General features: G+C 41.8%; 1 protein-coding gene across 1 annotated transcript in view; it reads left to right on the top strand.

The window, feature by feature from the left end:
• SCN5A (sodium voltage-gated channel alpha subunit 5) overlaps positions 1 to 27007 on the top strand; it is a 227032-nt gene that overhangs the window by 61052 nt on the left and 138973 nt on the right. The window contains exons 7-8 of the mRNA XM_075419829.1: positions 4650 to 4880; positions 23394 to 23457. Coding sequence (XP_075275944.1) covers positions 4650 to 4880; positions 23394 to 23457 — 295 coding nt within the window. The remainder of the gene's footprint in view (positions 1 to 4649; positions 4881 to 23393; positions 23458 to 27007) is intronic.

The raw sequence follows: 27007 nt of genomic DNA, 5'->3' as shown, positions 1-27007 counted from the left end.
AAAGAAAAATGTTTTTAATTTCTTCATATATGTCTTACGTTCAGGTTCTTAGAAATAGGTAACATTTGCTCTATGGGAGCATAAAACCTTTCACTCTCAGTGATTTTATTTATTAATTAGCATCTTCCACATTGCCATGGCAACCGGATTTGTTCGTTTTCAATCTAGATAGGAACCATGGTCAGCAGCAGAACAACCCACTTAAAGTCACTCATTTGTCAGCCATTACCAGCGTATCGAAGTCCCAGTGTGCTCAATAGGAACCCATCCCATGACAATGGAGGGTCTCGAGTCATAGTTTGCCTGCCTGGAATTCACCAGTGTGTTTTGATAACTACTAACTGAGATAACGTAAAGCCCTGGGGTACGCCCTCCTGTGCTTCCCCTTCAAAAGCCTGTAAAATGCAGGCTATCGCCATCATCACCATCGTCACCAGGATTTTGTAAAGTGCCTGTATTCAGACAAGCTCCACTGCTCTTTGTGGAACAGGCGTGTACATCATGAACATCTCACATAAAATGACAGGATACTGGTGAAAGGTGACCTCATAGAAAATTGGGCCAAGGCACTTTGGGGCCTGATCCAGCTCCCGTTTAAGTTAGTGTGAGTCTAAAGGCTATAAATAGGGCTGTGAATGTTATCCAGTACTTTACTGATAGCCAGGACAGAGCTTGGAGCACTAGAATTAAGGTCTGTGTGGAGGAGACTGACCCCCGTTCACTGCTTCAATCTTGCTGAAGTCCTCCTGCAGAGAGATAAATGTCATCCCCTGGGTGAGTAAATCACTTAACTCAAGAAGTAGCTATCCCAGAGGCGAGAAATACATGATACATTCATGTTTTCCCTGGAGACTGGCCTGACAATCACATTTCCATGCAATGGTGGTCTACAGGGATGCTGACAACTGTTCAGGCTTGCCGACATGTTATTAAACATTTTGCTGCCCCACGTGTCAGTGGCCAATGACAAAATACGTTCATCAAGAGTGAACTCTTCACTCTTCCCTTCCTGCATGCACGACTCATGCAGATATTTGCAAGACACACACATATCATCCTCAGGAGAGGGAGTAGGCTATGGGAGGATCATCACAGTGCAAGACACACTCTTATTTTTTTGCTTTTGCTTTTTCTCCCTGCTTGTTTCCAGACTGTGCATGAAAGCATCTGATATTCTGTAGGTGATTGCCAACATCTGGTATGGATGTCATATTGAATTACGCTAATACTCCCTCAACATCTCGTAGGAGGAATGGATGGTGTTGTGAGATCTTGCCATTTCTCATTGTTTGGTGTTGCTTGCATTTTCTATGGTTTCTGATTTGCATTTGAAAACTGCTTATTGGATTAACCTCTGAATGTGTTAATTTCTACCTGCATTAACAGGAAAGTTTAGGCCAAATCCTCCTCGCTTTCAGCAGATGTCAGGCTGCCTATACAGCCCTCGTTCTCTGATTTTGGATCTCATGGTGTGGTTCATGTCACGCAAGCAGGATTTGGCCCAGAAATGCGAAAAGTATTCAGTGATTCAGGAAAAGCCCGTATTGATTAGGGAATAAGCTATAGATCCATTGTCATTGGTGTAGCTGTTACTCAGCTTTGGATCAGATCCTCAGCTTTTTCTGCATGCTGCCTGGTTTGATGTTTGACTTGCAGGAATTAAGTATATGTCTTTAATGCCTCATAAATAGTATATTCTATTATGCTATATTGCAGTGCTCTCATTGGCACTATTTCAAAGCAGGATTATTTATGTAGAAGACTTAACAGTGCTCTAAATTTGAATATATCTAGCAGTGCTTTTACAAAACTTGGGATTGATTCAGAGAAATGCAGAGCACCTGCAAGACGTTGTGGCTGTCCTTATTTCTCCTCATCCCTTCCATTTATGAGGCACAGAAAGTTTAAATGAATGGTGATTTAGACACTTTTTTTAGCAGTAAGTTGTGCCAAGAAACTTGATGGATACTACTTAACTTTCTGGGCAAATGTTTTTAAAGGGTGAGAAAAAAACAATTAGACTGTAAATATACCACTCGCCAAATGATTTTCCTGGAAAGTTTTAACAAAGGTCCAGGAGGCAGACTACAAGTTATTTTTAAAAGGTCTTTAATTACAGCAGTTGTATTACTAAAGCATTCCCTTCTTAAACTGTTCTGAAGCCTGTATGCTATGAAAATAAGAAAAGAAAAAGAGAGTAAAGCAGAAAGCCTTCTCAGAAAGAAATTTTTTGATACCTGCAAGGAATGGATTTGTAAAACTAATAGTATAGGATTACTATTCTATTTAAAACCCCAGTAAGTAAACTGAGAAAAACAAGTTTCATGAAATGACCTTGAAATTAACAATACTGGATCCTGATTTTGAAAACAGATAGTCTTTATTGGTGGTTGGAATTTTGTAGGTCTTTTTTGCTAATATTATCCCTATTCACATTAGGGCTGCCATTGTCCTTGCCCATGTGAATAAGATTAATTCGTGTACTTAGATGATACAAATGCAGTCTCCAAGCTTGCATTTGTATTACAAACAAATAAATGTGCTCAGGGATTCCACAGAGAGTACTAAATTAAAAGAATTTGTGGTTTGGCTTTTTGCCCTTTTTTTAAGACTCGGTTTGCATTCAGATTTCCCAAGTTTTACCACCTTCAGTGAAGAAACATCTGTGCATTCAAAGGACAGCTAATGATGAGATTCACTGAAAATATTTCAGAATATTGGATAAAACTGAAAAATATTCTAGTGCATTTACAAATCATATTTCTTTTTCCCCACCTCACTACTTGTTTAAGACCTGGCTGTCTTTAAGTTCTGATATTCTTAACAATGGATAAGGTTGAGACCCCAGAAAGCCTTTCAGAACTGGGCTACAACTAAAAGTAGTTTCACCTCAGGTATAAAGTTCATGCAAGACTAGATTATCAGATGAGCTATGCTTTTTATTTAGGCAACAAAATAGGTAGCCAAATCTACAGATGGACTTAAAATTTCAAAGCTGGTGTTTTTCTAGGTACCTGAATAGAACTGACCTAATTTGTAAAATCTCTTTCTGATGAGGAGTGCAGACATCATGAAAATCCAGTTTTTACCTATTGTTTGTACTGAAGTATTTTTTGCTTTACTTTCGAGCAGAGCAGGGAACTGTCTAAGCTCTCCCTCTTTCCCATGCCACAAATCAGCTCTAAAGAGGCAAACAACAAATTTAGCGGAGAAAGGGGGCTACCCACACCTGATGGGTCAGTCCGTTTTGGTTAAATAGTCATTTTATAGCTATTAATATCATTCACAGGTTAACCTAATGGCACCATCCTGTGAAGGAGTGAAATATTTTAGGTTGCTGGATTCAGGGACTGATGGACCTGCTGGCCATTATAGCAGCTCATCCTCCTTTGAGAAACTTTGATTTCCCCTTTCTTTAACCACAGAATTTTAAGCAAGACCAGAACCATATCTTCCTATGAGTCCTCAAGTACATTGTATATTATTTTAAATTATACAGCGCTAGCTCAACCTTTGTGGCTGCCAAACTCTTGGGGTGGAATTCCAGGGAACTGAGACTTAATGTGCATGATCGTATTCAGTGAGCAAATCAATGTGCTTCTGAGTGTTGCCCAGGAGAATTCCTCCTGTTTCCTCTTTGCATTTTCTTTTTTCCATTGAATTCGATTTCTCTTACAGCTGCCATACTGGCGAAACTGATTAGCAGAAGCACTGATTACTACTTATCGAGTGTTAATGAAATATAAATAGGAAAGAAACAACAAAATTGTTAACATTATGCTGCTGATATTAATGTCTGACTACAGCATGCAAGTTTAAAAGAAGGGTCTTTTTTGAAAAGAGTGGGTTTTGTCATATTCATGTAACGTTCAATCAGCTGAAATAGGGCTGATCTCCAGGAACACTTCAAAAGCAAGCAATACCTTTTGAGAAAACAGTATAATTATTTATATCGGTATATTTATAGAATAAAAAAAATGAAGCTCATGTTACAGGGTGAAATAATACCAGCAAAGCTAATTTGTGTAACCCAAGCAGTAAGATGATTTATCTACATTGTCAGAATATTTATTTCACTGCCCATATTATTTGGCTCATTTCTAACACCAAATTCATGTTGTCTTAAGCAAATGAATTGAAGGCAGAGGAATTATTTGTATGAGGACAGTGAGCTGAGTTTGGCACTAAAATGTGTAAAATAATCAGGGAATAAACAACATTTCCGTGTCTCTTCCTCTGTTTTACATGAAAGATCACCTGAGTGATTTAATATTAATTCATGTTCTCAAAATTCAATGGGATTTAGGCTTTACAGCCTTTACTGCAGCTCCATGAAAATATAAAAGACGTTCCATATTTTCTTTCTCCATGAATATTTTTGTACCTCGCTGTTCCTCCATCCAGTTCTTTCACTCCATTTTTAAATCAGTGTTTGTGTAAGAGTAATACTGAGACTTCTGTCCAGACAAAAGTACGCCAATCTAAACATTCATAACAATCACCTGTCTCTTGTTTCTACCATCCACTTACAAACCTGTAGTAGAAACCCTTCCAATTTTCCCTTCCATGGAGGTTTTCATCATGAAAAGTAGCTATATGCAGACGTTACAGCCTCTCAGTCTATAAACTCTTGGCTTTTATCTCTCTAGGACTGAAGACCATTGTAGGGGCACTTATCCAGTCAGTTAAGAAACTTGCTGATGTGATGATCCTGACCGTTTTCTGCTTGAGTGTCTTTGCCCTCATAGGCCTCCAGCTCTTCATGGGCAACTTGCGCCACAAGTGTGTCAGGGACTACACCAAGTTTAACTCTACCAATGGCACGTTGTACTTGGATGGTAGGATGTGGAACACCTCAGAGGAATTTCTTAGTGATCCAGGTAAGCTCTTCTTTACTCTATTTTCTGGTTTTCAGTTAGTTTTTATTATTATTATTATATTGACCAAAATCTGAATGTGACTCTGTAAATTCAGCATTACATGACTGCTGGCTATTCACGACATTGGTGTGGTTTCAAAAGATCTAGGTAGCATTTTCTGATCTCTGTGGTGTCTTCACAGTTCATGCTGAAATTATTTCTAGTGCTTTGCTATGATACAGAAGAAGGTCCTTGTCACGTCATTGCTGATTCTCACAGTTTTAGCGTGTCTCATGATATTTTTCTGAAAGCTCCCTTTCCTGGAATCAGGCGATCACACGAAAATTTTGACTCTATGTGTGGGTCTGGTTTGTATGCTGTTTCTTTAAGGCAGTTGGTAGCTCTTGCGTTTTCTAGTAAAATCTGAATTAAGTCTTAAAAATTCAAAAAGCAAAGCAGAGCAATTCAGTATTTATTAATCTGCATAATAACAAGAGCATTTTTCAAAGGAAATCCTATGCTTTTATGGCCCTAACTAATTTTCTGGGTTGGACCATCTCACACTATCTGATGCTCTGATGTTGATTATCAACAGGCTTGTTTTCTAGGCCAAAGCAATTTTTAATACTTTATAGTCTACTGTACTTTGAATTACAATGAAATAGGTTCACCGAACTCATTTATTAACATTAAAAAAAAAAAGAATTAACATTAAAAAAAAAAAAAGAAGCATTTCATGTAAATAAATTTCCAAATGTAAACAAGTGGCCCAGCCGTTGCTGCTCCAAACCCCTCTAAGTCACTGGAGGACCCACACCAATTGCGATGGACATGGACTCGCATCTCAAACAATTCAATGATGCTCTTGAGGGAAGGAAGCAGCTAGACTGATACGTGTTGGTAGGAACTTAGGACCAATGATCTTTGATATTTTAATTATTTTGAAGAGAAGAATGAACCACAGAGTCAACTCATTAACTGGAAATTTTGTTGGGAGGAAGTGACACAGTGGCATGTGGTACTTCTACTCTGATTGTGTGGACCCTACAGTCCTCATCTCTGTATCTCCAACCATCTGCACTATAAAAACCCTGAGCCTGACTCCTGGAAGTTTCCTGGCTTGAGCCAGGGCTCTGCTGAATGCCTGGCACAAGGTTGCCTCCAACCCCTGCTGGATTCTCAGCATTGTACACCTCTTCAGCCAGGCTATGTGGTCCAGGGATTGGTCTGAGGGAAGTCCCACCGGTCCCCACTGGTGACTCCTGGCCTTTCTGCTCAGTTTCTCTGCCTTCAATCTGAGCAGCCCTGGAAGGAGTGGTGTAAGAAAGGTTTCATCCAAGGAATAAAAACCCCTCAGCAGATGTCTTTTAACACATGATAAGGTAGATACAGGGGAGCTCATGAAGCTCTGACTGAATGAGGGCCGTCTTTGGGACTAAGCCTGACTGTCAGGTTATGTGTCCCCTCAATGTTGCCCTCTTGTCAGCTGAAAGGGGAAAAAGCTTTGTGCCCGAGCTAAAAAACCATACTGGACCTATTCTGTCCTGTGATGACCCTGCTGACATTTTCCCACCCATGCACCCAAGCTGGAAACTTGGAGAGAAGTCCTTATGGAGCTAGTAGAGGTATATCTGCACCTGTGGTGGATTAAGGCATTTCAGGGTGTCTCTACCCACAGATAACTAACAGCGTGTGAGGTGCTGCTCTCTTGCTCTCAAAGAGGCATTGAGACATGAAAATGTGATGGCTGGAAGTATAAAGTCCTGCAGTAAAGCTGAAGGGATGAAATGGAGCTGTGAAGATAGTCTGTCTCTCTGGAAATGGAAGTAGAGTAAATGTACCACTGGATAGTTTCTATTAAAAAAAAATATATAGTTAAAATATAGTCAGGGCCAGCTGCAGCATTGCTGAAAATGGGAAGAATTGTACAGCTGCTCCAGCATGCCATGAGCAAGTTTGTATGTGTGGTCCTGATACAGGGAGGAGGGGAGATGCTCCCATAAATTCATTTAGTAAATCCAGCAATGCTGAATATGGTCATGAAATATACTTGTCGTTACTAAAGGAGATTTACCTATTACAAAGATAATCAACTTGGTGAGATAATGGATTAAAGTGAATTAAAGTTTTACCACGCAATATTAATTGTAAGTAAAAATAATATCAATGAATGCTTTCATGTTGTCATAGTATCTGGAAATAAAGACATGGTGCTTTATAGCAAACAGCCATCAATTATGGGGGATGGACAAAAATTAATTAAACATTTGAAGTGTTGAGTCAGTGCAGCAGGCCAATGAAGAACTAGAAGAAAAGTAGTTTATAGGACAAATGTACTGACCTCTGAATAAGAATAACAAAGTGTTCCTTGAAATGCTGGAGAAGGTGGTTTCGATATTAGACTAGGGAGAACCGCATGAAGTGGGATTTTCATTTAATGTTGACTATTGCACTAAAGCAATTCAGAAATGGAAGGACTGGCTCATTTTGTAATTAGATGGGGTAGTGCTTTGTATTTCATTTTGCATAAGTATTATGGTGAAATGAAGTGACTGTTTAACAGAGTAGTACTGACCACAATTTAATAACAGTCTGAATTTCAAGTACTGTAGGGAATTAAGCAATACATACAGTTAGATTAAAGTGTAGGGAGACCAAATTAGATAAAAAGAGGAAAGTATTAAGAAACAGAGCAGTGTCAGTGCTTATTCTGAAGAAGAGCTGGAGAAGAAAATTGGTCAACATGTTGAGATAGTAGAGTTCACTCGAAGAGAGCACGGACAATTACAGAAGCTCTTTGGAGACTTGAAAACCAATGTGGCTGAATCACTTCGTTGGAGCAGGGACACTAATCTAAAAAACAGAAAACAAAGAATGGAAAAACAAAAACGAGTGGAAGCCCTTCAAAGGGTAATACAGTGAAGAATTGCCTGGTGCTGCAGATGAAATAGCTAAGAGACTTAGTCATGGTGTGTAAAGAAAGATAAGAACTGGGTTTTCAGTCCTTCTGAGTCCTGTGCCACAGGCATTTGGTACAGAAGATATTTTGGTTTTGTGGCAGGCCTGGGATAGGTTCGGCTCTGACTTTTTATTCAAAACTTACTTGGTATCTGGACTAAATTTTATCCTCTTTCCTTAGCTCATTTCAGCCTCCAGGCAGGAAATCTTTTCTCATCTGTTTTCACAACCCTCTTGTTTTCATTTATGGATGAGGAAAAAATAATTTATAAATTTTGTTTGGATCATCATTGGCTTAACCATAATTATGTTGTAACACTTGATTTTTTGATCAGTCCTTGAAGAAACACTCTCCGTGCCCCCAGGGTTCAGAAGCTCCTGCCCTTAGCTACACACTCAAGGCCCACATGTACTTTCCTGCTCTACCTCTGCAGTCACCACGACTGTCTTGGCTGATGGTACAGGTGCTGTCTGGTCCCTCTGCTAGCACTGCTCCTGCCTCCACCACTAGTAAAGGCAGTGTTCCAGCACCAGTAGTGGTGGTGGTAGGAATTGTGATGGCAGAAGAAAAAGCTTTTTTTCCTAAATTAGGAGAAAAAAAAAAATTTGGTTCATTTCTATGCATGATAGTCAGTCAGCAGTCCACCACATAAGCAGTCAGCTTCACAGAATCACAGAATCACAGAATGGTAGGGGTTGGAAGGGACCTCTGTGGGTCATCCAGTCCAACCCCCCTGCCGAAGCAGGGTCATCTACAGCAGGCTGCAAAGGGCAGTGTCCAGGCGGGTCTTGAATATCTCCAGAGAAGGAGACTCCACAGCCTCCCTGGGCAGCCTGTTCCAGTGCTCCGTCACCCTCAGAGGGAAGAAATTCTTCCTCATATTCAGATGGAACTTCCTGTGCTTCAGTTTGTGCCCCAAAAAAAAAAGCTTCCACTACTTCCATGATAAACAGTCAGTGTCCACCATATCCCCTTTCAGACCTTTGGCTGTTACTTAATCTTTTTTGTAAGAACTGACGTCTTGCATTGCAAGGTTGCTGGTGTTGTTGAGAATTGTTGGGTTCTCTCCTCCTGTTGTGCATCTGTCCTGAGGCGATCATCTACAGGCAGCTGCAAGCAGCCTCACGTTCACAGTTCCTGGTTCTCATGGGGGACTTCAACCACCCTGACATCAGCTGGGAAGACCATACAGCTAGGCAGGTGCAATCCAGGAGGTTCCTACAGAGCATCGATGATAACTTTCTGATCCAAGTGGTGGAGGAACCAACAAGGAAAGGCGTGCTGCTGGACCTCGTGTTAACAAACAAGGAGGGACTGGTGGAGGATGTGAAGGTCGGAGGTAGACTCGGCTGCAGTGACCATGAAATGGTCGAGTTCAGGATCCTGCGTGGAGGAAGCAGGGCGATAAGCAGGATCAAAACCTTGGACCTCAGGAGGGCTGACTTTGCCCTCTTCAAGGAGCTACTGGGAGGAATCCCGTGGGCCAGGGCTCTCAAAGGCAGGGGGGTCCATGAGTGCTGGTGGCTCTTTAAATGACACTTCCTTCATGCTCAGGAGCAATGCATCCCCCTGACAAAGAAATCTAGCAAAGGAGGCAGGAGACCTGCATGGTTAAACAAGGAGCTTCTAGCGGAGATCAGGTGGAAGCGAAAGGTTCATGGAATGTGGAAAGAGGGGCAGGCCACTTGGGAAGAGAACAGGAACGTGGTCAGAGCGTGCAGGGATGCAACGAGGAAGGCCAAGGCCCACCTGGAATTGAAGCTGGCAAGGGATGTCAAAAACAAGAAGAAGGGCTTCTTCAACTACATCAGCAGCGAAAGAAAGGCTAGGGACAATGTGGGGCCACTGCTGAATTGAATGAGGAGGGTGTCCTGGTGACGGAGGATGCGGAGAAGGCAGAGCTAATGAATGCCTTCTTTGCTTCAGTCTTCAGTGCTAAGACTGGCCCTCAGGAATCCCAGGCCCCGGAGGTAAGAGAAGAAGCCTACAGAGAGGATGACTTTCCCTTGGTCGAGGAGGACTGTGTGAGGGATCACTTAAGCAATCTGGATGTCCACAAATCCATGGGCCCCGATGGAATGCACCCACGAGTGCTGAGGGAGCTGGCGGATGTCATTGCTGAGCCACTCTCCATCATCTTTGAGAGGTCCTGGAGGACAGGAGAGGTGCCCAAGGACTGGAGAAAGGCCAATGTCACTCCAGTCTTCAAAAAGGGCAAGAAGGAGGACCCAGGGAACTACAGGCCGGTCAGCCTCACCTCCATCCCAGGAAAGGTGATGGAGCAGCTTATCCTGGAGGCCATCATGAAGCAAGTGGAAGAAAAGAAGGTTCTCAGGAGTAGTCAGCATGGATTCACCAAGGGGAAATCATGCCTGACCAATCTGATAGCTTTCTACGATGACATGACTGGCTGGGTAGATGAAGGGAGAGCCGTGGATGTTGTCTACCTTGACTTCGGCAAGGCTTTCGACAGAGTCTCCCATGATATCCTCCTAGGGAAGCTGAGGAAGTATGGACTGGATGAGTGGTCAGTGAAGTGGATAGAGAACTGGCTGAATGGCAGAACTTAGAGTGTTTTCATCAGCGGCGCTGAGTCTAGTTGGAGGCTGGTAACTAGTGATGTCCCTCAGGGGTCAGTACTGGGCCCAGTCTTGTTTAACTTCTTCATCAATGACCTGGAGGAAGAGCTAGAATGTACCCTCAGCAAGTTTGCTGATGACACCAAACTTGGAGGAGCGGTAGACACACCGGAAGACTGTGCTGCCATTCAGCGTGACCTGGATAGGCTGGAAAGTTGGGCAGAGAGGAACCTGATGAGTTTCAAAATAGGCAAATGCAAGGACCTGCACCTGGGGAGGAACAACCCCATGCACCAGTACAGGCTTGGGACGGACCTGCTGGAGAGCAGCTCTGCGGAGAGGGACCTGGGTGTCCTGGTGGACGACAGGTTAACCATGAGCCAGCAGTGTGCCCTGGCTGCCAAGAAGGCCAATGGGATCCTGGGGTGCATTAGGAGGAGTGTGGTCAGCAGGTCGAGGGAGGTTCTCCTTCCCCTCTACACTGCGCTGGTGAGGCCTCATCTGGAGTACTGTGTCCAGTTCTGGGCTCCCCAGTTCAAGAAAGATGAGGAGCTACTGGAGAGAGTCCAGCGGAGGGCTACAAGGATGGTGAGGGGACTGGAGCATCTCTCCTACGAGGAGAGGCTGAGGGAGCTGGGCTTGTTCAGCCTGAAGAAGAGAAGGCTGAGAGGGGACCCTACAAATGCGTATAAATATCTGAAGGGTGGGTGTCAGGAGGATGGGGCCAAGCTCTTTTCAGTGGTGCCCAGTGACAGGACAAGGGGCAATGGGCACAAGCTGAGGCACAGGAAGTTCCGTCTGAACATGAGGAAGAACTTCTTCCGTCTGAGGGTGACGGAGCACTGGAACAGGCTGCCCAGGGAGGTTGTGGAGTCTCCTTCTCTGGAGATATTCAAGACCCGCCTGGACACTGCCCTGTGCAGCCTGCTGTAGGTGACCCTGTTTCGGCAGGGGGGTTGGACTAGATGACCCACAGAGGTCCCTTCCAACCCCTACCATTCTGTGATTCTGTGATCTAAACTATATGCCATAAAGAGTAAGGGTTTCCTACCTAGCCACCAAACACTTTGCTTGTTTTTTCCACCATTTCCGTGGCTCTTGCAGATGGAGGAAATGCCAGGTAACTTGGGAAGCAAGGGACAGAGCCCTTAAACATGGGGACGAACAACCCCATGCATCAGTACAGGCTTTGGGCGGACCTGCTGGAGAGCAGCTCTGCGGAGAGGGACCTGGGTGTCCTAGCGGACGACAGGTTGACCATGAGCCAGCAGTGTGCCCTGGCTGCCAAGAAGGCCAATGGGATCCTGGGGTGCATTAGGAGGAGTGTGGCCAGCAGGTCGAGGGAGGTTCTCCTTCCCCTCTACACTGCCCTAGTGAGGCCTCATCTGGAGTACTGTGTCCAGTTCTGGGCTCCCCAGTTCAAGAAAGATGAAGAGCTACTGGAGAGAGTCCAGCAGAGGGCTACGAGAATGGTGAGGGGACTGGAACATCTCTCCTACGAGGAGAAACTGAGGGAGCTGGGCTTGTTCAGCCTGAAGAAGAGAAGGCTGCGAGGGGACCTAATAAATGCTTACAAATATCTGAAGGGTGGGTGTCAGGAGGATGGGGCCAAACTCTTTTCAGTAATGCCCAGCAATCGGACAAGGGGCAATGGACACAAACTGAAGCACAGGAAGTTCCATCTGAATATGAGGAAGAATTTCTTCCCTCTGAGGGTGACGGAGCACTGGAACAGGCTGCCCAGGGAGGCTGTGGAGTCTCCTTCTCTGGAGATATTCAAGACCCGCCTGGACACTGCCCTTTGCAGCCTGCTGTAGATGACCCTGTTTCGGCAGGGGGGTTGGACTGGATGACCCACAGAGGTCCCTTCCAACCCCTAACATTCTGTGATTCTGTGATTCAGTGGGAAAATTCACACTGAGCTATCTCTTCCATTTAGCTTCACTAATCACTAAGCCATAGTACACAAAAGTGACACTGAATATTCCCGATCAGAGGGTCAAGAGGGTATTTTTCTTGGTGTTGTCATTAAAAGCTTAATTCTGTGAGAGCAACTTCATCTGAGCTACTGTAGGTGCTTCTGGTTTCTCAGCAGCTGCTGAGCACAGCGGTCGTGGTAAGATGAGATACCTGCTTAGCCTCTCCTCAACTCACAGTGGAGATGCAGGTCTGAAATCTGCCTTTTGGTAGGTGCATATGTCTCACGATGAACAGCAGGATTTTTCTATTCTTTCCCCAATTTAAATGGCTCTAGGTCTTCCCAATTTACACACCAACCTCTATGAAGAACGCTTATGAGAGTTATTCAATTGTTCTCAAAGTTATTCCAGTCTGGTTTTGCCTCCAATGAGTAATGCTTACCGCTGCAAACCTGGGAAGGGGAAAAAGGAAGTTTTAAGCCAGAAGTAGCTCACCAGATGTCCCAGCCTCCTCCGCAAGACTGTTCTATGCCTGTGTGAATGGAGCATGGGGTGAGGGACAGTTGAGCATTCGATAGAATCAGGCCTAAAAATTCTTGATGTCAAGTGCCAATGATAAAGTAAAAATGGAGGCACAGCTCATTCATCTGGGAAAACACTGACTGCTGGTAAGTGATAATTTTTCTACCTACAGTTCTAGATTTTGTAAGCGATTGCAATCAATAAGTCCAAGGAGGGTTATTTTTAAACATTAATAATAACAAACATGGGAATCTGAAGTTCTAAATGCAGCAGTGCTCATATACAAAAATGAAATAAAGAAAAAAAAGTAGAAAATAGTGATAGTTTACATCCACAGCATTATGAAAATTATGCGATCAATATATCGATATCAAAGTTATTGAGCTGTCAGTTGTCTTTAGGTGAGCTAATAGTTTAGAAATACCAGCTGACTGAAAAACTGCAAGCTTAATTCCAATACTCGTAAAGATTTCTAGGAAAGCAGCTGCAGATAGCATGCTTGAGAGCCTGTCTTAGGTTGTGGTGTTTAAATTAAAGATGTATTTGATGAAGTAAAGCTTTATGAATGTGTGAGTTAGAGTGGACTGAAAGGTATATGAGGTCAGATATATCACTGGCTTAGAGAGCGAAAAGACATACCAATGGACTGAGTGTGGTTGATTCACATCACTGATGACTGTAGAATCTTTAATGTCATTTATGTATTCCATTACTAAAATGGATTATTGACTAGTCAGTAAGTAGTAAGCAGAAATCTGAGTTTAAATAGTGTGTTCTTTTGTAGAGCAAGGCTCAATGTAAGTACTGAATGCATAAGAAACACACTAAGGAAAAAACCTTTAAAATAAAGTGAAATTATTATAAAATCACTTTTAAAATTATAGTCTCAAACACCAGTATTTTCTTTTTCGTTAAGGTAAATACCCTACTTCAGACACTCTGAAAATGTCTTATTTTCACAGTGTTCTATATGTATTTTGTCTCAAAATCAGTGTCTTGTAAGGTGAAATAAAACTCTGTAATTTCCTTTAGATAATCCTGTCCAAGATAATGAAATTTAAAAAAAAAAAAAGTAAAAGCATGTTTATGCTTTATTAACCTTTTACTGGGAGGAATCAGCTGCCAATTTTATGGCTTGAAAGACGACTTTTCAAGCATGTTGTTTTCTTTCTTCCAGACTAGCTTCTGTCATTCATTTCATGGCAGTGATTTAGCTCTTCTGAAGTCAAACTGTGTAATTACCAAAGGTCTGGGAAAAAAGCCTTAATTATTAAAAAAAAGAAAATGCAGATAAAGATAAATGTAGTATCTGTTTTGTTATCTGCAGTTAGCCCTGGAAGACTTATGGTTTCTTCAGATTCTGTGTTTAGAAAGATGCATAAATACAATAAGTTTTGGTCCTTATTTTAGGTACCTAGTCTTTGCAGCTCCGAATTACACCCAACAAAGTGATAGGAATGATTTCGAGCAGGAACTCTCTGAGGTGGCCCGTTTAATTTTCTATCCCTCAATCATACTAGGCAGCCTAGGGAGATGGTCCAGGTAAGCCAGCTACTTTAGATGCCTAAGGTTGAGGACTGTGAGCCCTCTTAATAAATGACCTTTGGTTGCAGAGCAACTTGCTGAACATTGCTGTGATACCCATCTGAATCATGATCTTCTTGGGTACTTGGGGAAAGGATCACAGGCTTGTGGGAAGCAACTGGAGCTGATAAATCAGGAGCAGTTCCAGACCGATGTGAAATAATTCTGGAACCTTTTCACTTCCTCCTCTGCGATGTCCGAGGTGTAATGCACTGTGGAAATAAATGGTCATGGATGTTGAGCTGTATATCTCCGAATATATAAAAATATATATGTATATAGATGTGCGTGTGTGTACATACATAAGCTCTGTGCCTGATTGTTAGCTCTGCCTGATGAATTGCTTCATTTTTGCTTTCAGAACCACTGACATGGAATTGTATGAACAGATATTCTGAAACTGTATGACAACTGAATAGAAAATAATGATGTCACAGAATCACAGAATCACAGAATCACAGAATCCAAGTCAGATAATAAATGTAGGAAGTTTGTGGAGAGCTGAAGTGTTTGAGGTGTTGTCTGAGGTGGTAATAGAAGACAGTGAGTGTTTGATGAGTAATTATGGAGGTGGGAGGAAAGAGGGAAGCAATAAGTCAGGAGACTGGAATAGGTGTTTTATTATGTACGATTGTGTGTGAACCAATGATTAAGACAAAGGACCTCTCTGGGCTTTCAGAGACTGTGCTTGTCAGCGTGGAATCTATTCACGTTACTCCATCGTTAACTGTAAATATTGTGGCTTTGTTCGGGTGCTGTGGATCTTTTGATAAATAGCTTCATAAATGTTCAAACATTAATGCTGTGATGTGTTATTAACATGGATATTGTACCTGGGCACTTTAATGTTTTAAGCTAAATAGAAAAAGAAAGGCTCAGCGGAAGAAGTGCCAGGATCAGAAAAACATAGGAGTTGGTACTGTTGTGTGCAATAGTCCCTTCCGACCATTCAACAGGAATTTTTTTGGCCTTGTGGTGAAAGAGCAAGTTCTTATCTTGGAACAGTTTGTAAAACAGGAGGATTTATCCCTCATATAAATTGCTTTTGCTCTCATCACTGCATTACTGCTCACAGAAAGGCGAGATCTAGTAGAGGAAAGATCTGCCGCAGAAGATTCTGTCTGAATATTTTCAGCATTTTCCTGTACCTTCAAATTGTTCATGAGCTACCAAATTAATATGCCACTTGACTGGAACAGTGCTCTTTGAAGAGGCATTTGAAAGGACCTTGTCTGTGCCCTTTGGAGCCTGTCCATGGGCTTTGGCTTGCTCCAGGTTCAGCAATAACATGCCTTGCAAAGGCAAGGGGCTTCCGTTCACTTTTAGCTCGGAACACTCAGCCCAGGTGCACTGTGAGCCCATCATCAGAGAAAGGCTTGCACTGCTGCTTCCCCATATTGCACTGGTTTTAAGGAATAAGTAAAAAATATTTTCTCCTGAGAGTTTTCATCGACACTGAATTCACCCAAGTGAGGTGGAGATAAAACAGGGGAATTGCCAGGCTTGTTCTGGCCTTGGAGTACCCACAGCAGCATCTGTCTGCGGCACAGAGCAGACCCACATGTTCCAGAATAAATTAATACAGCCTGAATCACAGATATTTTTCTAATTTTTTATTAACATTAACTACTATAACTCTGGATATCCTTATCTACGTAAGGAACGAATGTCTCTTTGAATGTTGTGGTCACAGGGGCAGCCTGTGACAGTAACTTCAGCAGTTGAAATAGCAACTGTAGTGAAAGGTATTTCCTTTACTTTTAGTTCTGAGGTTTTTTTTCTTTTTGTTCTCTCCCTCCATTTTCTTAGGGCAAAAAACATTGTTACCCGGGACTACACAAAGCTCCCTGTTCTCGTTTTCCAGAATGCGTGCTATTTTTGACTGTCATAATCACCTCTGCTTTAAGATAAAATATTTCAATTTTTTCAATTGCTCTTCTTAAACTTTTCCCAGTCATTCTTGTTAACAGCTTCTCATTAGCCTCCAGTCCAGCATCTGCCCTATTGAAAGCAATGCTGTGGTCTGTCTTCTGGATGACACAAGCCACCGGTCTATAGGTTGTTTCCTGCACAATACTCCATCCTGCTCCCCCTGCATCTCCGTACTACACTCTTCTTTCATCACAACTTGCTATTATATAAAAGTGTTGGCTAAGGACTCCTAAAAAAATCAGCATCTCTTACCTGAACTGATACAGGGAATTTAAAACTTGACAAGGTTATAGATGGGTGAGATTTTTTCCTTCTCTGCTTTACTTCATATTCTGACAACATAATATCTCACTTTGCATTTATCCACTAGGTGTTTTTTTAGTGGGATAGGCCTCTCTAGTATTCCTCATTCAGTCCTGGCCTTGGACTTGATTTACCTGGAAAATACTATGTATTGTCACCTCTCTTCTCACCCTCTCTTTTCCTTGTATTTATAAATGTAATGAAGTGGTGCAGATGCAGCCCTCTGTTAGCCTTCAGAGATATTGCACATTGACTTTTCATCTTAACCTTTGTCTTCTGTCTCTTAGTCAGTTTTTGATCCAATTCATTTGTTTTCTTTATCACACTACAAGCAGGAGTAGTTTCTTCTGTTTTCTGGCATCTGCCTGCAATAACTATCCATGCATTCAATCCTTGTAGCAGATTTTGATTTTAATTCCTTTGTGTGAACCATATAAAACCCCCCACCAAAACACAAAAACCTCTACAAAACTTCCAGAAAGCACACTTCAGCATTTTTGCTGCCTATTCATGTGAAGCGTACATCCAAATGAGTGGTAATAAATATGCTTTTAGTTATGTGCTATGCAGCCTACAGGCCTGAGAGCGTGGGTCTGCGTGACTGGTCAAACACAGACAAGGAAGGAGGTTATGTGAAGACGTTTAAAAGCCAGCATGTTTATTTGTTGCTAGTCATTGTTTCCTGTCTCATCTTCCTCATGATGCTCATGAACTTGGCATGGTCCCCAAGCCAATCTGACAGCGTCGGTGGAGCATCTAAATTCTCTGCTCCCCCCTGGTCTGCAACTCCAAATGCTCCTTATGTGCTTTTCCTTCCCTTGGACCATACAGGCAGGGCAAACCAGGTATTGTGGATCTTTGAGACTTTCAGAACCTCTTCGTACTGCACAGGAGCCATCTAACAGAGGGCTGGATTGATATTTTTAGTGACTTTTTCTCAAAGAGGGAAAAAGCTGTACTATCAAAATTGGGCACGTTCTTTTCTGTGCTATGGTGACTGCTGAGCCCTTGCTGGGAAACTGCTTCTTTGGCTGGTGTCAAGCGTGGGGGGAAGCACTGCTGTGAGCCTACCAGAGACACTCGAGCTTAAGGAAACCACTTTCTTCCCAGTATCTTGTTGTATGGTTTTCTACAACCTCTTCTCAGCCCTTCCATATCTCCTGCAGGGTAGCTGATGCCCGGAGAAGTCCCTGAATTCAGGGCTGTAGTTAAAGTAACGTATCATCTAATGCTGTATATAAGATCCTCAATACAAAATTGACTGCTTGGACTCTGTGCCTCTCTACCCACCCTACCATCCGCACAATTAACGCCTCCTTTTTCTTTTTTTAACTGACATTTGGAAAATGTCCTCCCAGATGGTTACGGGGTAAGGTGGTGGGAGAGTGCTGGGCAGAAGCAAGAGTAAGAGGGTAAGAGGGAAGGAAGGATGGGAAGCAAGAAGGGAGAGGAGAGCACCCAAAAGCCTGCGAAACCCAGCACAAGGGCCAGCAAATGCCAGGGGACAGCAGAGAAGAGCCAGATCCCCTGTCATGGGGTGAGCAACAGGAGAGTAACTGATTATTGTAATTACTTGCAACCCCTTTTAGCAGGGAAGAACTAACTGGCAGTGCCATTTATTCCCAAGCATTCTTCCCTAATAATACCCTTAATACAGCCTGTTCCATCGCTTTTGTGAGGCATGTTTTTCATCTTCAAACTCAATTTCTTTTATTAGAGACTTCACTGTGTGTGACACAGTGTGCACACACAAAGTGCAGCAAGGACTCGTTTTTAATTATTATATATTACCAGGAGGTACAGTGTGTTTGTGCCAGTGGGCAAAAGGCTGAGGAAGGGGTGTTGTCTATTTTGCTTTTGTGTCACGTATCACAACTGTAAGCTGATGGGGCTTTCTGAATTGAATTTTAAATTTGGAATTGGGAGATTTGGTGGCTGTGAGTGCTCTCTGCCAGCCATAGCGCAGGGAGAAAGCCTCCAATCAGCGAGCACCCGTGTGGCTGCAATAAATAGTCTGAGATAACAGACACCTCTCTGAAGATTTTGTTAGAAAGTCATCCAGAGGACTCTACTCTGGGCAGTGACTAATGATATATGAATGCTGCACTTTACGCAAGCGTGATAATATATAGGGTTTTTTTTCAAACTGGAGTGAATTTGTTGTAAGATGAGTCAAAATGTCGTTTCAGTTGCGTCTTCGATGGAGGAACAGAAGCTGGACTCGGAAACCATGTTTTCTAAGCTGATGTTAACCTTTTTTATACTTCTGAACCAGGAAATTTTCCTTTCCTTTGCATAGAAATGAGGAGGACTGGTACCCTGCAGTTCTACATACCCCACTGGCTTTCTGCTCAGTGGTGTGATGTAGGTGTGGAATGTAAAAGCTGGAGTATAATTTTAATTAGAATTTTTTTTTTTGAGCAAATTTGCTTTTTTTTTTTTTAACTTGACAAGTAGAGCCATTGTGCATGTTTGCTCTGTTAGAATTGCCTGTTGTGAAAGGTAGTCATGCAGAAACCTGAGAGAGATTGACAAATAGGAAAAAATGTAGAATAAAATGACAGAAATTATGAGAAGCTTGAGGAATTGATTTTGGAAGGAAGACATTGCAAGGATAATCTAGAGGAATTTGTGTATTTTCTCACTACTTGCATACAGCTGTAACTTTAAAACTGGGATTAACACTGTGTGCTTTGAATAGTGTAGGAGGCAGAGAATGGACTTGCAGGAGACACAGTAACTCTTGGTGCTACAAGCAGGAAAATGGGGTGATATATTTTCATCTTCCTAGTACTGTTGCAGTAAGTTTTAAGGGACCACTGATGAGTGTGATTAGGGCTGCTACCAAGCCTCTTGGTATCCCTGGAAAGCCAGGAGCTCTGTGGATGTTTGAGAGATTGAATTACTCTAGGTTGATGTAAATGTAACTGAGAGCAGGAACAGAGAACGCTATTTCCTGGACTGTGTTTAGTATAAGGTCTTTTTGCTGGTGGTGGGGAAGAGCAGACATTACCCCACTCCAGTCATGGTGTTTTGGTGTCTGGGCCCCATGTCACATCTAAAGATAACCATCAGTATTCCCTACCAAATAATAATGTATTGTATAACAACTGTGCTGAGTAATATTTGCTATTAATTCTTTCCTCAAAACAATTAAAGGGAATTCATTAGAGTGAATTTTGATGCTACAGATGTGTTAATGTCAATGCCAAGGAAGATGTGGTTCATAGTAGATGGAGGTAAACCTCTACTATTTTCCGTCTAACTGGCACAATTACTGGTTGCAGTGAGGTTACGGTAGTGTGAGCTTTGTCATACCCTGTACACAGCAAGGTGTGCAGGTTTGGGCCAAGTCTTTACTGTTACTGGTGCTTGAGCCACTCTGGCTGAAGCATTTGCCATCGTCTCGCTGTACTTTGCAGGTAGACAGAACTCTGTAAGAAGGCAATAAACTGCTTGTGAGCACTTGCTTGACAGGATCATTTTACTGAACTCAGCATATCTAAAGCACAAGCTCTGGGAAGACAACACCAACATATGAATTCATTGCACACTTGTTCAATGACAACAGAATCAACCTAACACAAGTAGTACTATGTCAGGAACACGGGAGATACAGGGTCTTAGCAGGTATTTATAAGGCTCAGGCACAAATGTGCATGTGTTTTGGAGAAGATAGCATCTGGTTACTAGAAAACATATTTCTGTTCAATTTTTGACTGCTGAGTACTGACAAGAAATGTTTTGTATTATTGAAAAATAGAGGGGTTTATTTGGCAATAATGGAGTAGGTAATGTGTGACCAACCAGAAACTGATATGAAGCCAGTGTTATTACAACCACTTTTTTTTTGATTCTTTTAGTATGATCAAGTAGTTATCTTACTCTGGAAATTTGTATTGAAAAGTTCCTAAGAAGCGCTGTATACACTGTAGCTGAGACATCAGCATTTTAGCAAAGCTGGTAGAAAAACAGAATAGAATTTCCTTTGGAAAGAGTGGATTGTTGCATAAAGATTATGTACACAGACATGCGTACAAATGCCATTCTTCTGGCTTGATTTTACTTTAAAAAATGAAAAAAATTTCTAATACAGAGATTTTCAGTTTTGTTTTCCACTACAGTTTTCCTGCTTTGTTTCTCACTGGCGTGCAGAATTTTTTCAATGAAAAAACTGACAAAACAAAAGAAAAACTAACTGGAATCTTCCAAGAAGTGGAAAGATTCAAAGAGCGATTGTGTTTTCAGGTGATGTTGATCAGTTTGAGCAGTCTATGTTTCAGAGAGAAAAATCTACTGCAAATGAAAAAGGAATTTTATGCTCTTAGAGTTAACTGATGCAAAGCTGAGGCCATGGGTTAATATGATGCCAAGGTGATTTGTTCTTAAAAGCAAGAGTGATGGCTGCTTGCTTCTTAAAGACCTCTGATTGCCTGGCATGCTTGATCGAAATCCAAACCGACTTGCTTTGAATGACAAATTGATTGTAGTGCACAATTTTGATAATACGGCGATTTGTCTCCTTGGGTATAATACTATAATCCCCCCTTCATTTATCAGTAGGGAATCAGTAGTTCAGCTCTTCCTCAGGCTGAAGTTTGGCACAGTAGCTCTGACACTCTGTTGTGCAGTTGCAGACTCCATGGTGAAGATACCCTCTCCCAGCAGCGTCTACGCACTGGTTCCTCAGCATGCATTTTGTAGCACTCCTTGGCACCCATCTTATTGTTTGCTTTAGAAATGTAATGGTTTAAGTCAACAGCAGACAACAGAGTTTTCTCTGTTCTTGAGATTTTACGTTTCTTGTTTACACACAGAGTCTCCTTTTCCTCCTTATTTGTGTGCTCTGACTCTGTTCTGATCTTCTGGTTTGGCTGACCGGGAGGTGTTGGTTCAGTCTTCAGTCATACCTCAAAGAAAGTGGTTAATGCATAGTGACAGATCTATGATCCTCCTGGTCTTAGCATTTGCAGCATGAAAAATTGCAATTCCCAGGCAGGAGAGCATGTTTATGAAGTTCAAGGTACCACATGTGGTGACCATTTCACAACAAGATGCAGAACCTCTGTAGTTGTTTGTTTATCTCTTTTCTCACGGTTGTGCCGTATTTCCTCCGTATCCCGGAGTCTGATGGGTTTGTGTCACTAGGTATCCCAAACAAGGTACCATCTGTCCTGAGAAAAGCAGAAGTCTTTCACCAGCAGAAGTGGAGTGAAAGGAGATGGAAGACATGGCATCCTTCCATTTGTGGTGATTGATTGCAGATCTTTAACCATACTGAATGTCTAGGTGTTGCTGTCAGCCAAGATGTTTCTGCAGAAAGCCCACATGTAAGACAAAGTGGAAAAGCATAAAGTCTGAGCAGAATACATGCTCTGATAACTTGTGAACATGATCACGTGCCCTCATAACCGCAAGCTCATCAATGGTAATTCCCTCTTGGCATGCAGCAGGGTAGGGCTTTTCCACTGCTCACAGCTTAGTAAGGAAGCCACAGCACATCTGTTCAGTGGCTTGAGCCATTGAGCATTCTTTACATAGCCTCTCTAGGTAAGCTGTCACTCTTGATTTTTAAAACATTTCACAACAGAGGGTTAGCCTAGAATGGAGAATCTCTTCTGAGCATCATCTGCGGAGGCCCCTCTGCTCACAAATGCGTGCTGCGCAACGCTGTCACCATCGTGTCTTATGTCAACAGGAGAACCCATATTGTCTGCTGCAGCAAAGCACACTGGTGTATCTACCCTCCATCAGTCATCTGCTGTCCTCTGTTTCTCATGATGTTTCTAGATCAATGCTTTTATCTGTTATTCCATGCTGCCATTCAGGTTTTAGAGATGCTCTTTAGAATATCTCTTTTCTTCAGACTCTCTCTGGAAAACTGATTTTGCTTGTACTTTCAAGAAGAAGTTGGCCTCCTGTTCTGTTTCTCAGAACGTTAGACTTTGTTGGATGGGGATAGAAGAAAGAGTGTGTACACAAAGGCTCTCATTAGCCTGGGGATGCTAATTTCCTTAAGCCTCATTGATAGTCAACCAGGGAATGATCCAGAGTGCTTAAATTTATCTTACTCCTCTGAGTCTCCCTTAAGAAGTGTCTGTCTCTCTCCGTTGCCGTTACAGATGACTGCGTTGATAAATATTTGTCTTTATGAATAGTTCCTTGTTTGTTTGATCTTGTCTGTTTCTGTTCCTTTTGCTTTATACTCTTTGTTTTCTATGCAGAGTAGAATCCACCAGACTGGGGGAGTGGGCTGCTTTGTTAGTAGTATTACATTTTGATGTATAGCTGGTTGCATTTTTAACCTATGAGTCAGGAACTTCTATAACAAACTTCAATTAATGTGAATCTCCTAAGTGCAGAGTCTAAAAGTTATGGGCAAGCTTATGGCTTGGTTTCACTACGTAGCGCTGTACTGAATTCAGTAACAATGTTCTCAGTTAGAACAGCCAGGGACGTGGCTAGATGATGTTTCGTACAAACATTGCCCACAACCCTGCTGCCTCCTTGTTAAACTAGTCAATATAATGCAAGCAGCAAGTGCTTAAAGAGGTTTGAAAAAATATATTTGTTTTTACAACTTAGAAAAGTTAGATTTAACAAAACAAAGAAAAGCATGCCGTTCATCTCCCAATTACCACCCCAACTGAATATGGTGGCTGGTGGATGATGTTTGTGAATGTTATAATTCCCAAAATGTACTTGTTGAAAAGCCATTTCTCTATTTATATTGCAGTGAACTATTTCATAAAAAATGGTACAGAAGATGTGTTACTGTGCGGCAATAGCTCTGATGCTGGGTAAGTGCTTTAAAAATATCTTCACTTCTGGTTTGTTTTTGTTGGGTTTTTTTTTCTACATTTTCCTTCAGCTCTGTCCATTTCTTACCAGCATGAAGTAAATATTTCAACTTCCTTCTGTCAGCTGGAATAGGAGAGAGGGTAATGACAATATTGTGCATAGTAATACAATTTTCTGAACTGCAGGGAAGAGAAGTTTGTATGTGTCACTTATTCAGGTCTAAAATCTTTAGGAGCCTTATTACAGTTCTTTTTCAATACATTTAAATTTCTCAGTAAAAAAATAGTGAAAACTAAGTAACACTTTGGCTGAGTGGAGAGTATTTTAAAGGAAATGAAAGAGGAATGAAAACAGAAAAAGCTGGAGGGATTTCGACTGATGATGAATTCTTGGCTTTTGGCAAAGGAAGGTAAATAAATCAACAAATTCTAGTTCCCAAAATAACAAGCTTTGGAGGTGGGAAGGTACACAGATTTAAGTTGTGATGTACATGACGCGTTTATAGAGTACATGTGTTTCATTTTCTTACAGTATAGGCAGAGAAGAGATGCAGAATAATTCCTCTGGTATACTAACTTGCTCTGCATAAAAGACTTTATCCATATCCCTAACATCTGTAGATGCTAATGTCTCCTTCTGCATCCAATCCTCAGGATCTAAGCGCATTGTCTAAAGGTGTGGTTTTATTTGACTGGTTCTCGTGATCTTCATGGAAAGAGAAGAGTTCGGATGGGATGGAGAGAGATGGGATCTTGTGTGGGCAGAGGAGATTATAGACTGTGCAAAGATTGTAGGCTTTTAGGAATTGTAGGAAAAGGAAGAAAAGACCTTAGAGTGGTGGGGTGAATGAGCTTTTGATCTAAGTATGTGAGAGTATTTGAACTAGGGAGGTGGATGTCTTAGGTCAAGGGAGGGGAGGAGATGAGATGATCTACTTTTGGAGAGAGGTGTTTTGAGTTGGTGGAACTAAATATGGAAGACTGAAAAAAATTAAGGTTTAAATTAGGAAGAACTTAATGGAAAAGAGGCATGTGTGCATAGGGCGACAGCAGGTAAATTATTCTGGAAAATAAAATATAAACTAGTTTGTGGGCAGGGACCTGGAAAGAGATGCTGTACTTTCTGCTGCCACTGCCTATATCTCTGTTTACATAAAACAGAGGGAAAGCTGAAGTGTCACTGTCTTGTGTATCTCATCTGGATTGCCAGTACAATTTAGACTGTAAGCTCCTTGGGCAGAGGGCCATGCTTTCCTCTTTGTTCCACGGAAGGTACAATGTCAGCATTCATTAATTAAGTGCTTTGTTGATTGTAATACATTACATTTATCCAGGCTCAGGCTGCACTCCAAGACTACTGCGATGTTTCCTGGGGATCCCAGGATTTGGCAATCTACTTCTGCTGGTGGACTTCAGCCTTTGCTAGAGAATAATATTGAGGAAGAAATGTTCTTCACAGCAACAATATTTTGCACATCATGAAACATTATGCGTTGCTCACTCTGATGATCTGAACTGTGGTAGTGGCTGGCTGCTAAGGTCATGAGCAATGTCAAAAAGGTTGGTTAGATTGTAGATTGTTTGTGAGGCATGGTTTAGAGATTACTGCTTTGGAATTGCCCAAAAGGTGGGAAGTTAAATATCAATCCAATATCCATGGGGTGCCTATATATTAGTAGCTTGTATGGATTTAAGGCTTGGGTTCTAACAAGACATACTAGCAAAATCACTCTTATTTCCTTCCCTCAAAAGGCAATAAATTACAATGTATCAGCAAAAAGCCATGATTGGAGAAAGCCTCCAAGGGAGGCACTATGTGCATGTGAGGGTCACAGCCTGAAACAGCAAGGGGACAACATGCAGCTCTTGTTTGTAAGAAGAGGAAAACGCCACCCCCATCCTTGGAGTCCTAGTGCTTGTTTTGATAAATACATCAAAACTACCAGTGTTTGTACCATTAAGGGAAACCCACTTTCCTTTTGTGCATCAGTTCTTTCTTCTTCAGCCTCTTGCTGTTTTAGTGAAGTACCACTGGGTAGGGTTTTGTTTTAAATGTCTAAAAATGGGGAATAAATATTCCTACTTACATGATTTCTTAGCTCAGGACTAGCAAGTGTTTTCTCGTCTGCTATACTTTGCACTGAGTTCCTGTCACTCATCCGGTTATTTAAATACATAATTAGGAAGATGGTCTTAAGACCTCAGGAGACTTGCAAAGACCTGTATTCCCACCTGTTTGGATAGAGAGACCATCCTTTACAGGCCAAGGTATCTAACAGAGTGGCATTTGTTGTTTCTTATCCTTCAATGGTCAAAGCCAAGAGAAAGTGCATTCAGTAGTAAACACAAAATCTGAATACGCAGGACCTTTTGGGGCAGGTTGCACCACAGGATCAGGGGAGGTGAGTTAAGAGTGTGTGGATGCATCAGGTTGTGGTTCCTCCATCAATTAGCAATGAAATTAGTGACAAGTGAGGATGCTTAAGTTGGGAATCCATCAAGGCATCAGGAAGGGGAATCAGGAAAGAGACTTGACAAGGCTGTGTCTAAGTATTCACAGCATTTTCAGAGCTTGCTTCTACTTCCAATTTGGAGCTTGAATTTATCAGCCTCTGGGGTACACTGAGGACCCAGAGGAAATGTTGGGAGGGTGGTGTTGTGTGTGCACTCCTGGAAGGATTTGTTGTTAGAGTGAAGGATATCTGTGTTGTGGCTGGGATATTAAATCTCAGAGTAATTGACAAAGCCATTTTAGTGCATTTTTAAAAGCATGTTAATGACACTCTGAGGTTTGGCTGGTTGCTGTTATTACAGAAGAGTAAAAAAAAAAGTCTAAATAAATGTACTATGGCAATTATTAGGTGATGAGACTCAGATGGTCTGATGTAAGAGTGTGTAGTGATGGAGACTGCAACCTGAGCTGGAGTAGCAGGCTGAAATCGGTAGGGAAATGATCAGTGGATGCTACATCACAGACAACCTAATTATCTCCAAGGTGGGGGCTTTATTACATTACTAGGAGGGACTGTTTTCTGAACAAGCACCCAAACTGCCAATAAAGCAGGAGGTAATGAATCTAGCTAATATTGATTCTAGTTCAGAAGGGGTTTGAATAGACGTATGTCACTCAGCAGCAGCAAACTTGTCTCTAGTACTTTAACTGGCAGCTGGAAAAAAAAACCAATTTATTTATGGTTTTAGGTATGCTCAAGCAACCTCAAGGAGCTACTTTTAAAATGACATTGCAGAGACATCGTAGGAATACTAGGGAGATGGCATACATCTTGTTTGCACTAGGACTAACCTGTCTGGGGCTTCCCATGTGATGCCTTAGAAACTTTCTTTGTGATGCCTAAAATTTGATTTTTCTTCATTTAATCCAATAGAACATTTGTGTGTTTTTTCATTTTGTTTATCCAACTGCATTTTTCCCCTTGATGTACTGCAAGAATTTGCTTTGTATTTACAAGGAACAGAGAGTCCAATGGAAACAAGAGGTAATGTTTGGAGTAGAAGGAAAATCAAATGATTGTGATCAAAGATGTTCTTT

The sequence above is a fragment of the Opisthocomus hoazin genome, chromosome 4 (genome assembly GCF_030867145.1).
Source record: "Opisthocomus hoazin isolate bOpiHoa1 chromosome 4, bOpiHoa1.hap1, whole genome shotgun sequence".
In the NCBI taxonomy this organism is placed as follows: Eukaryota; Metazoa; Chordata; class Aves; order Opisthocomiformes; family Opisthocomidae; genus Opisthocomus; species Opisthocomus hoazin.
Note: the sequence above shows the minus strand (reverse complement) of the source record. Positions and strands in the feature narration are given on the sequence as shown.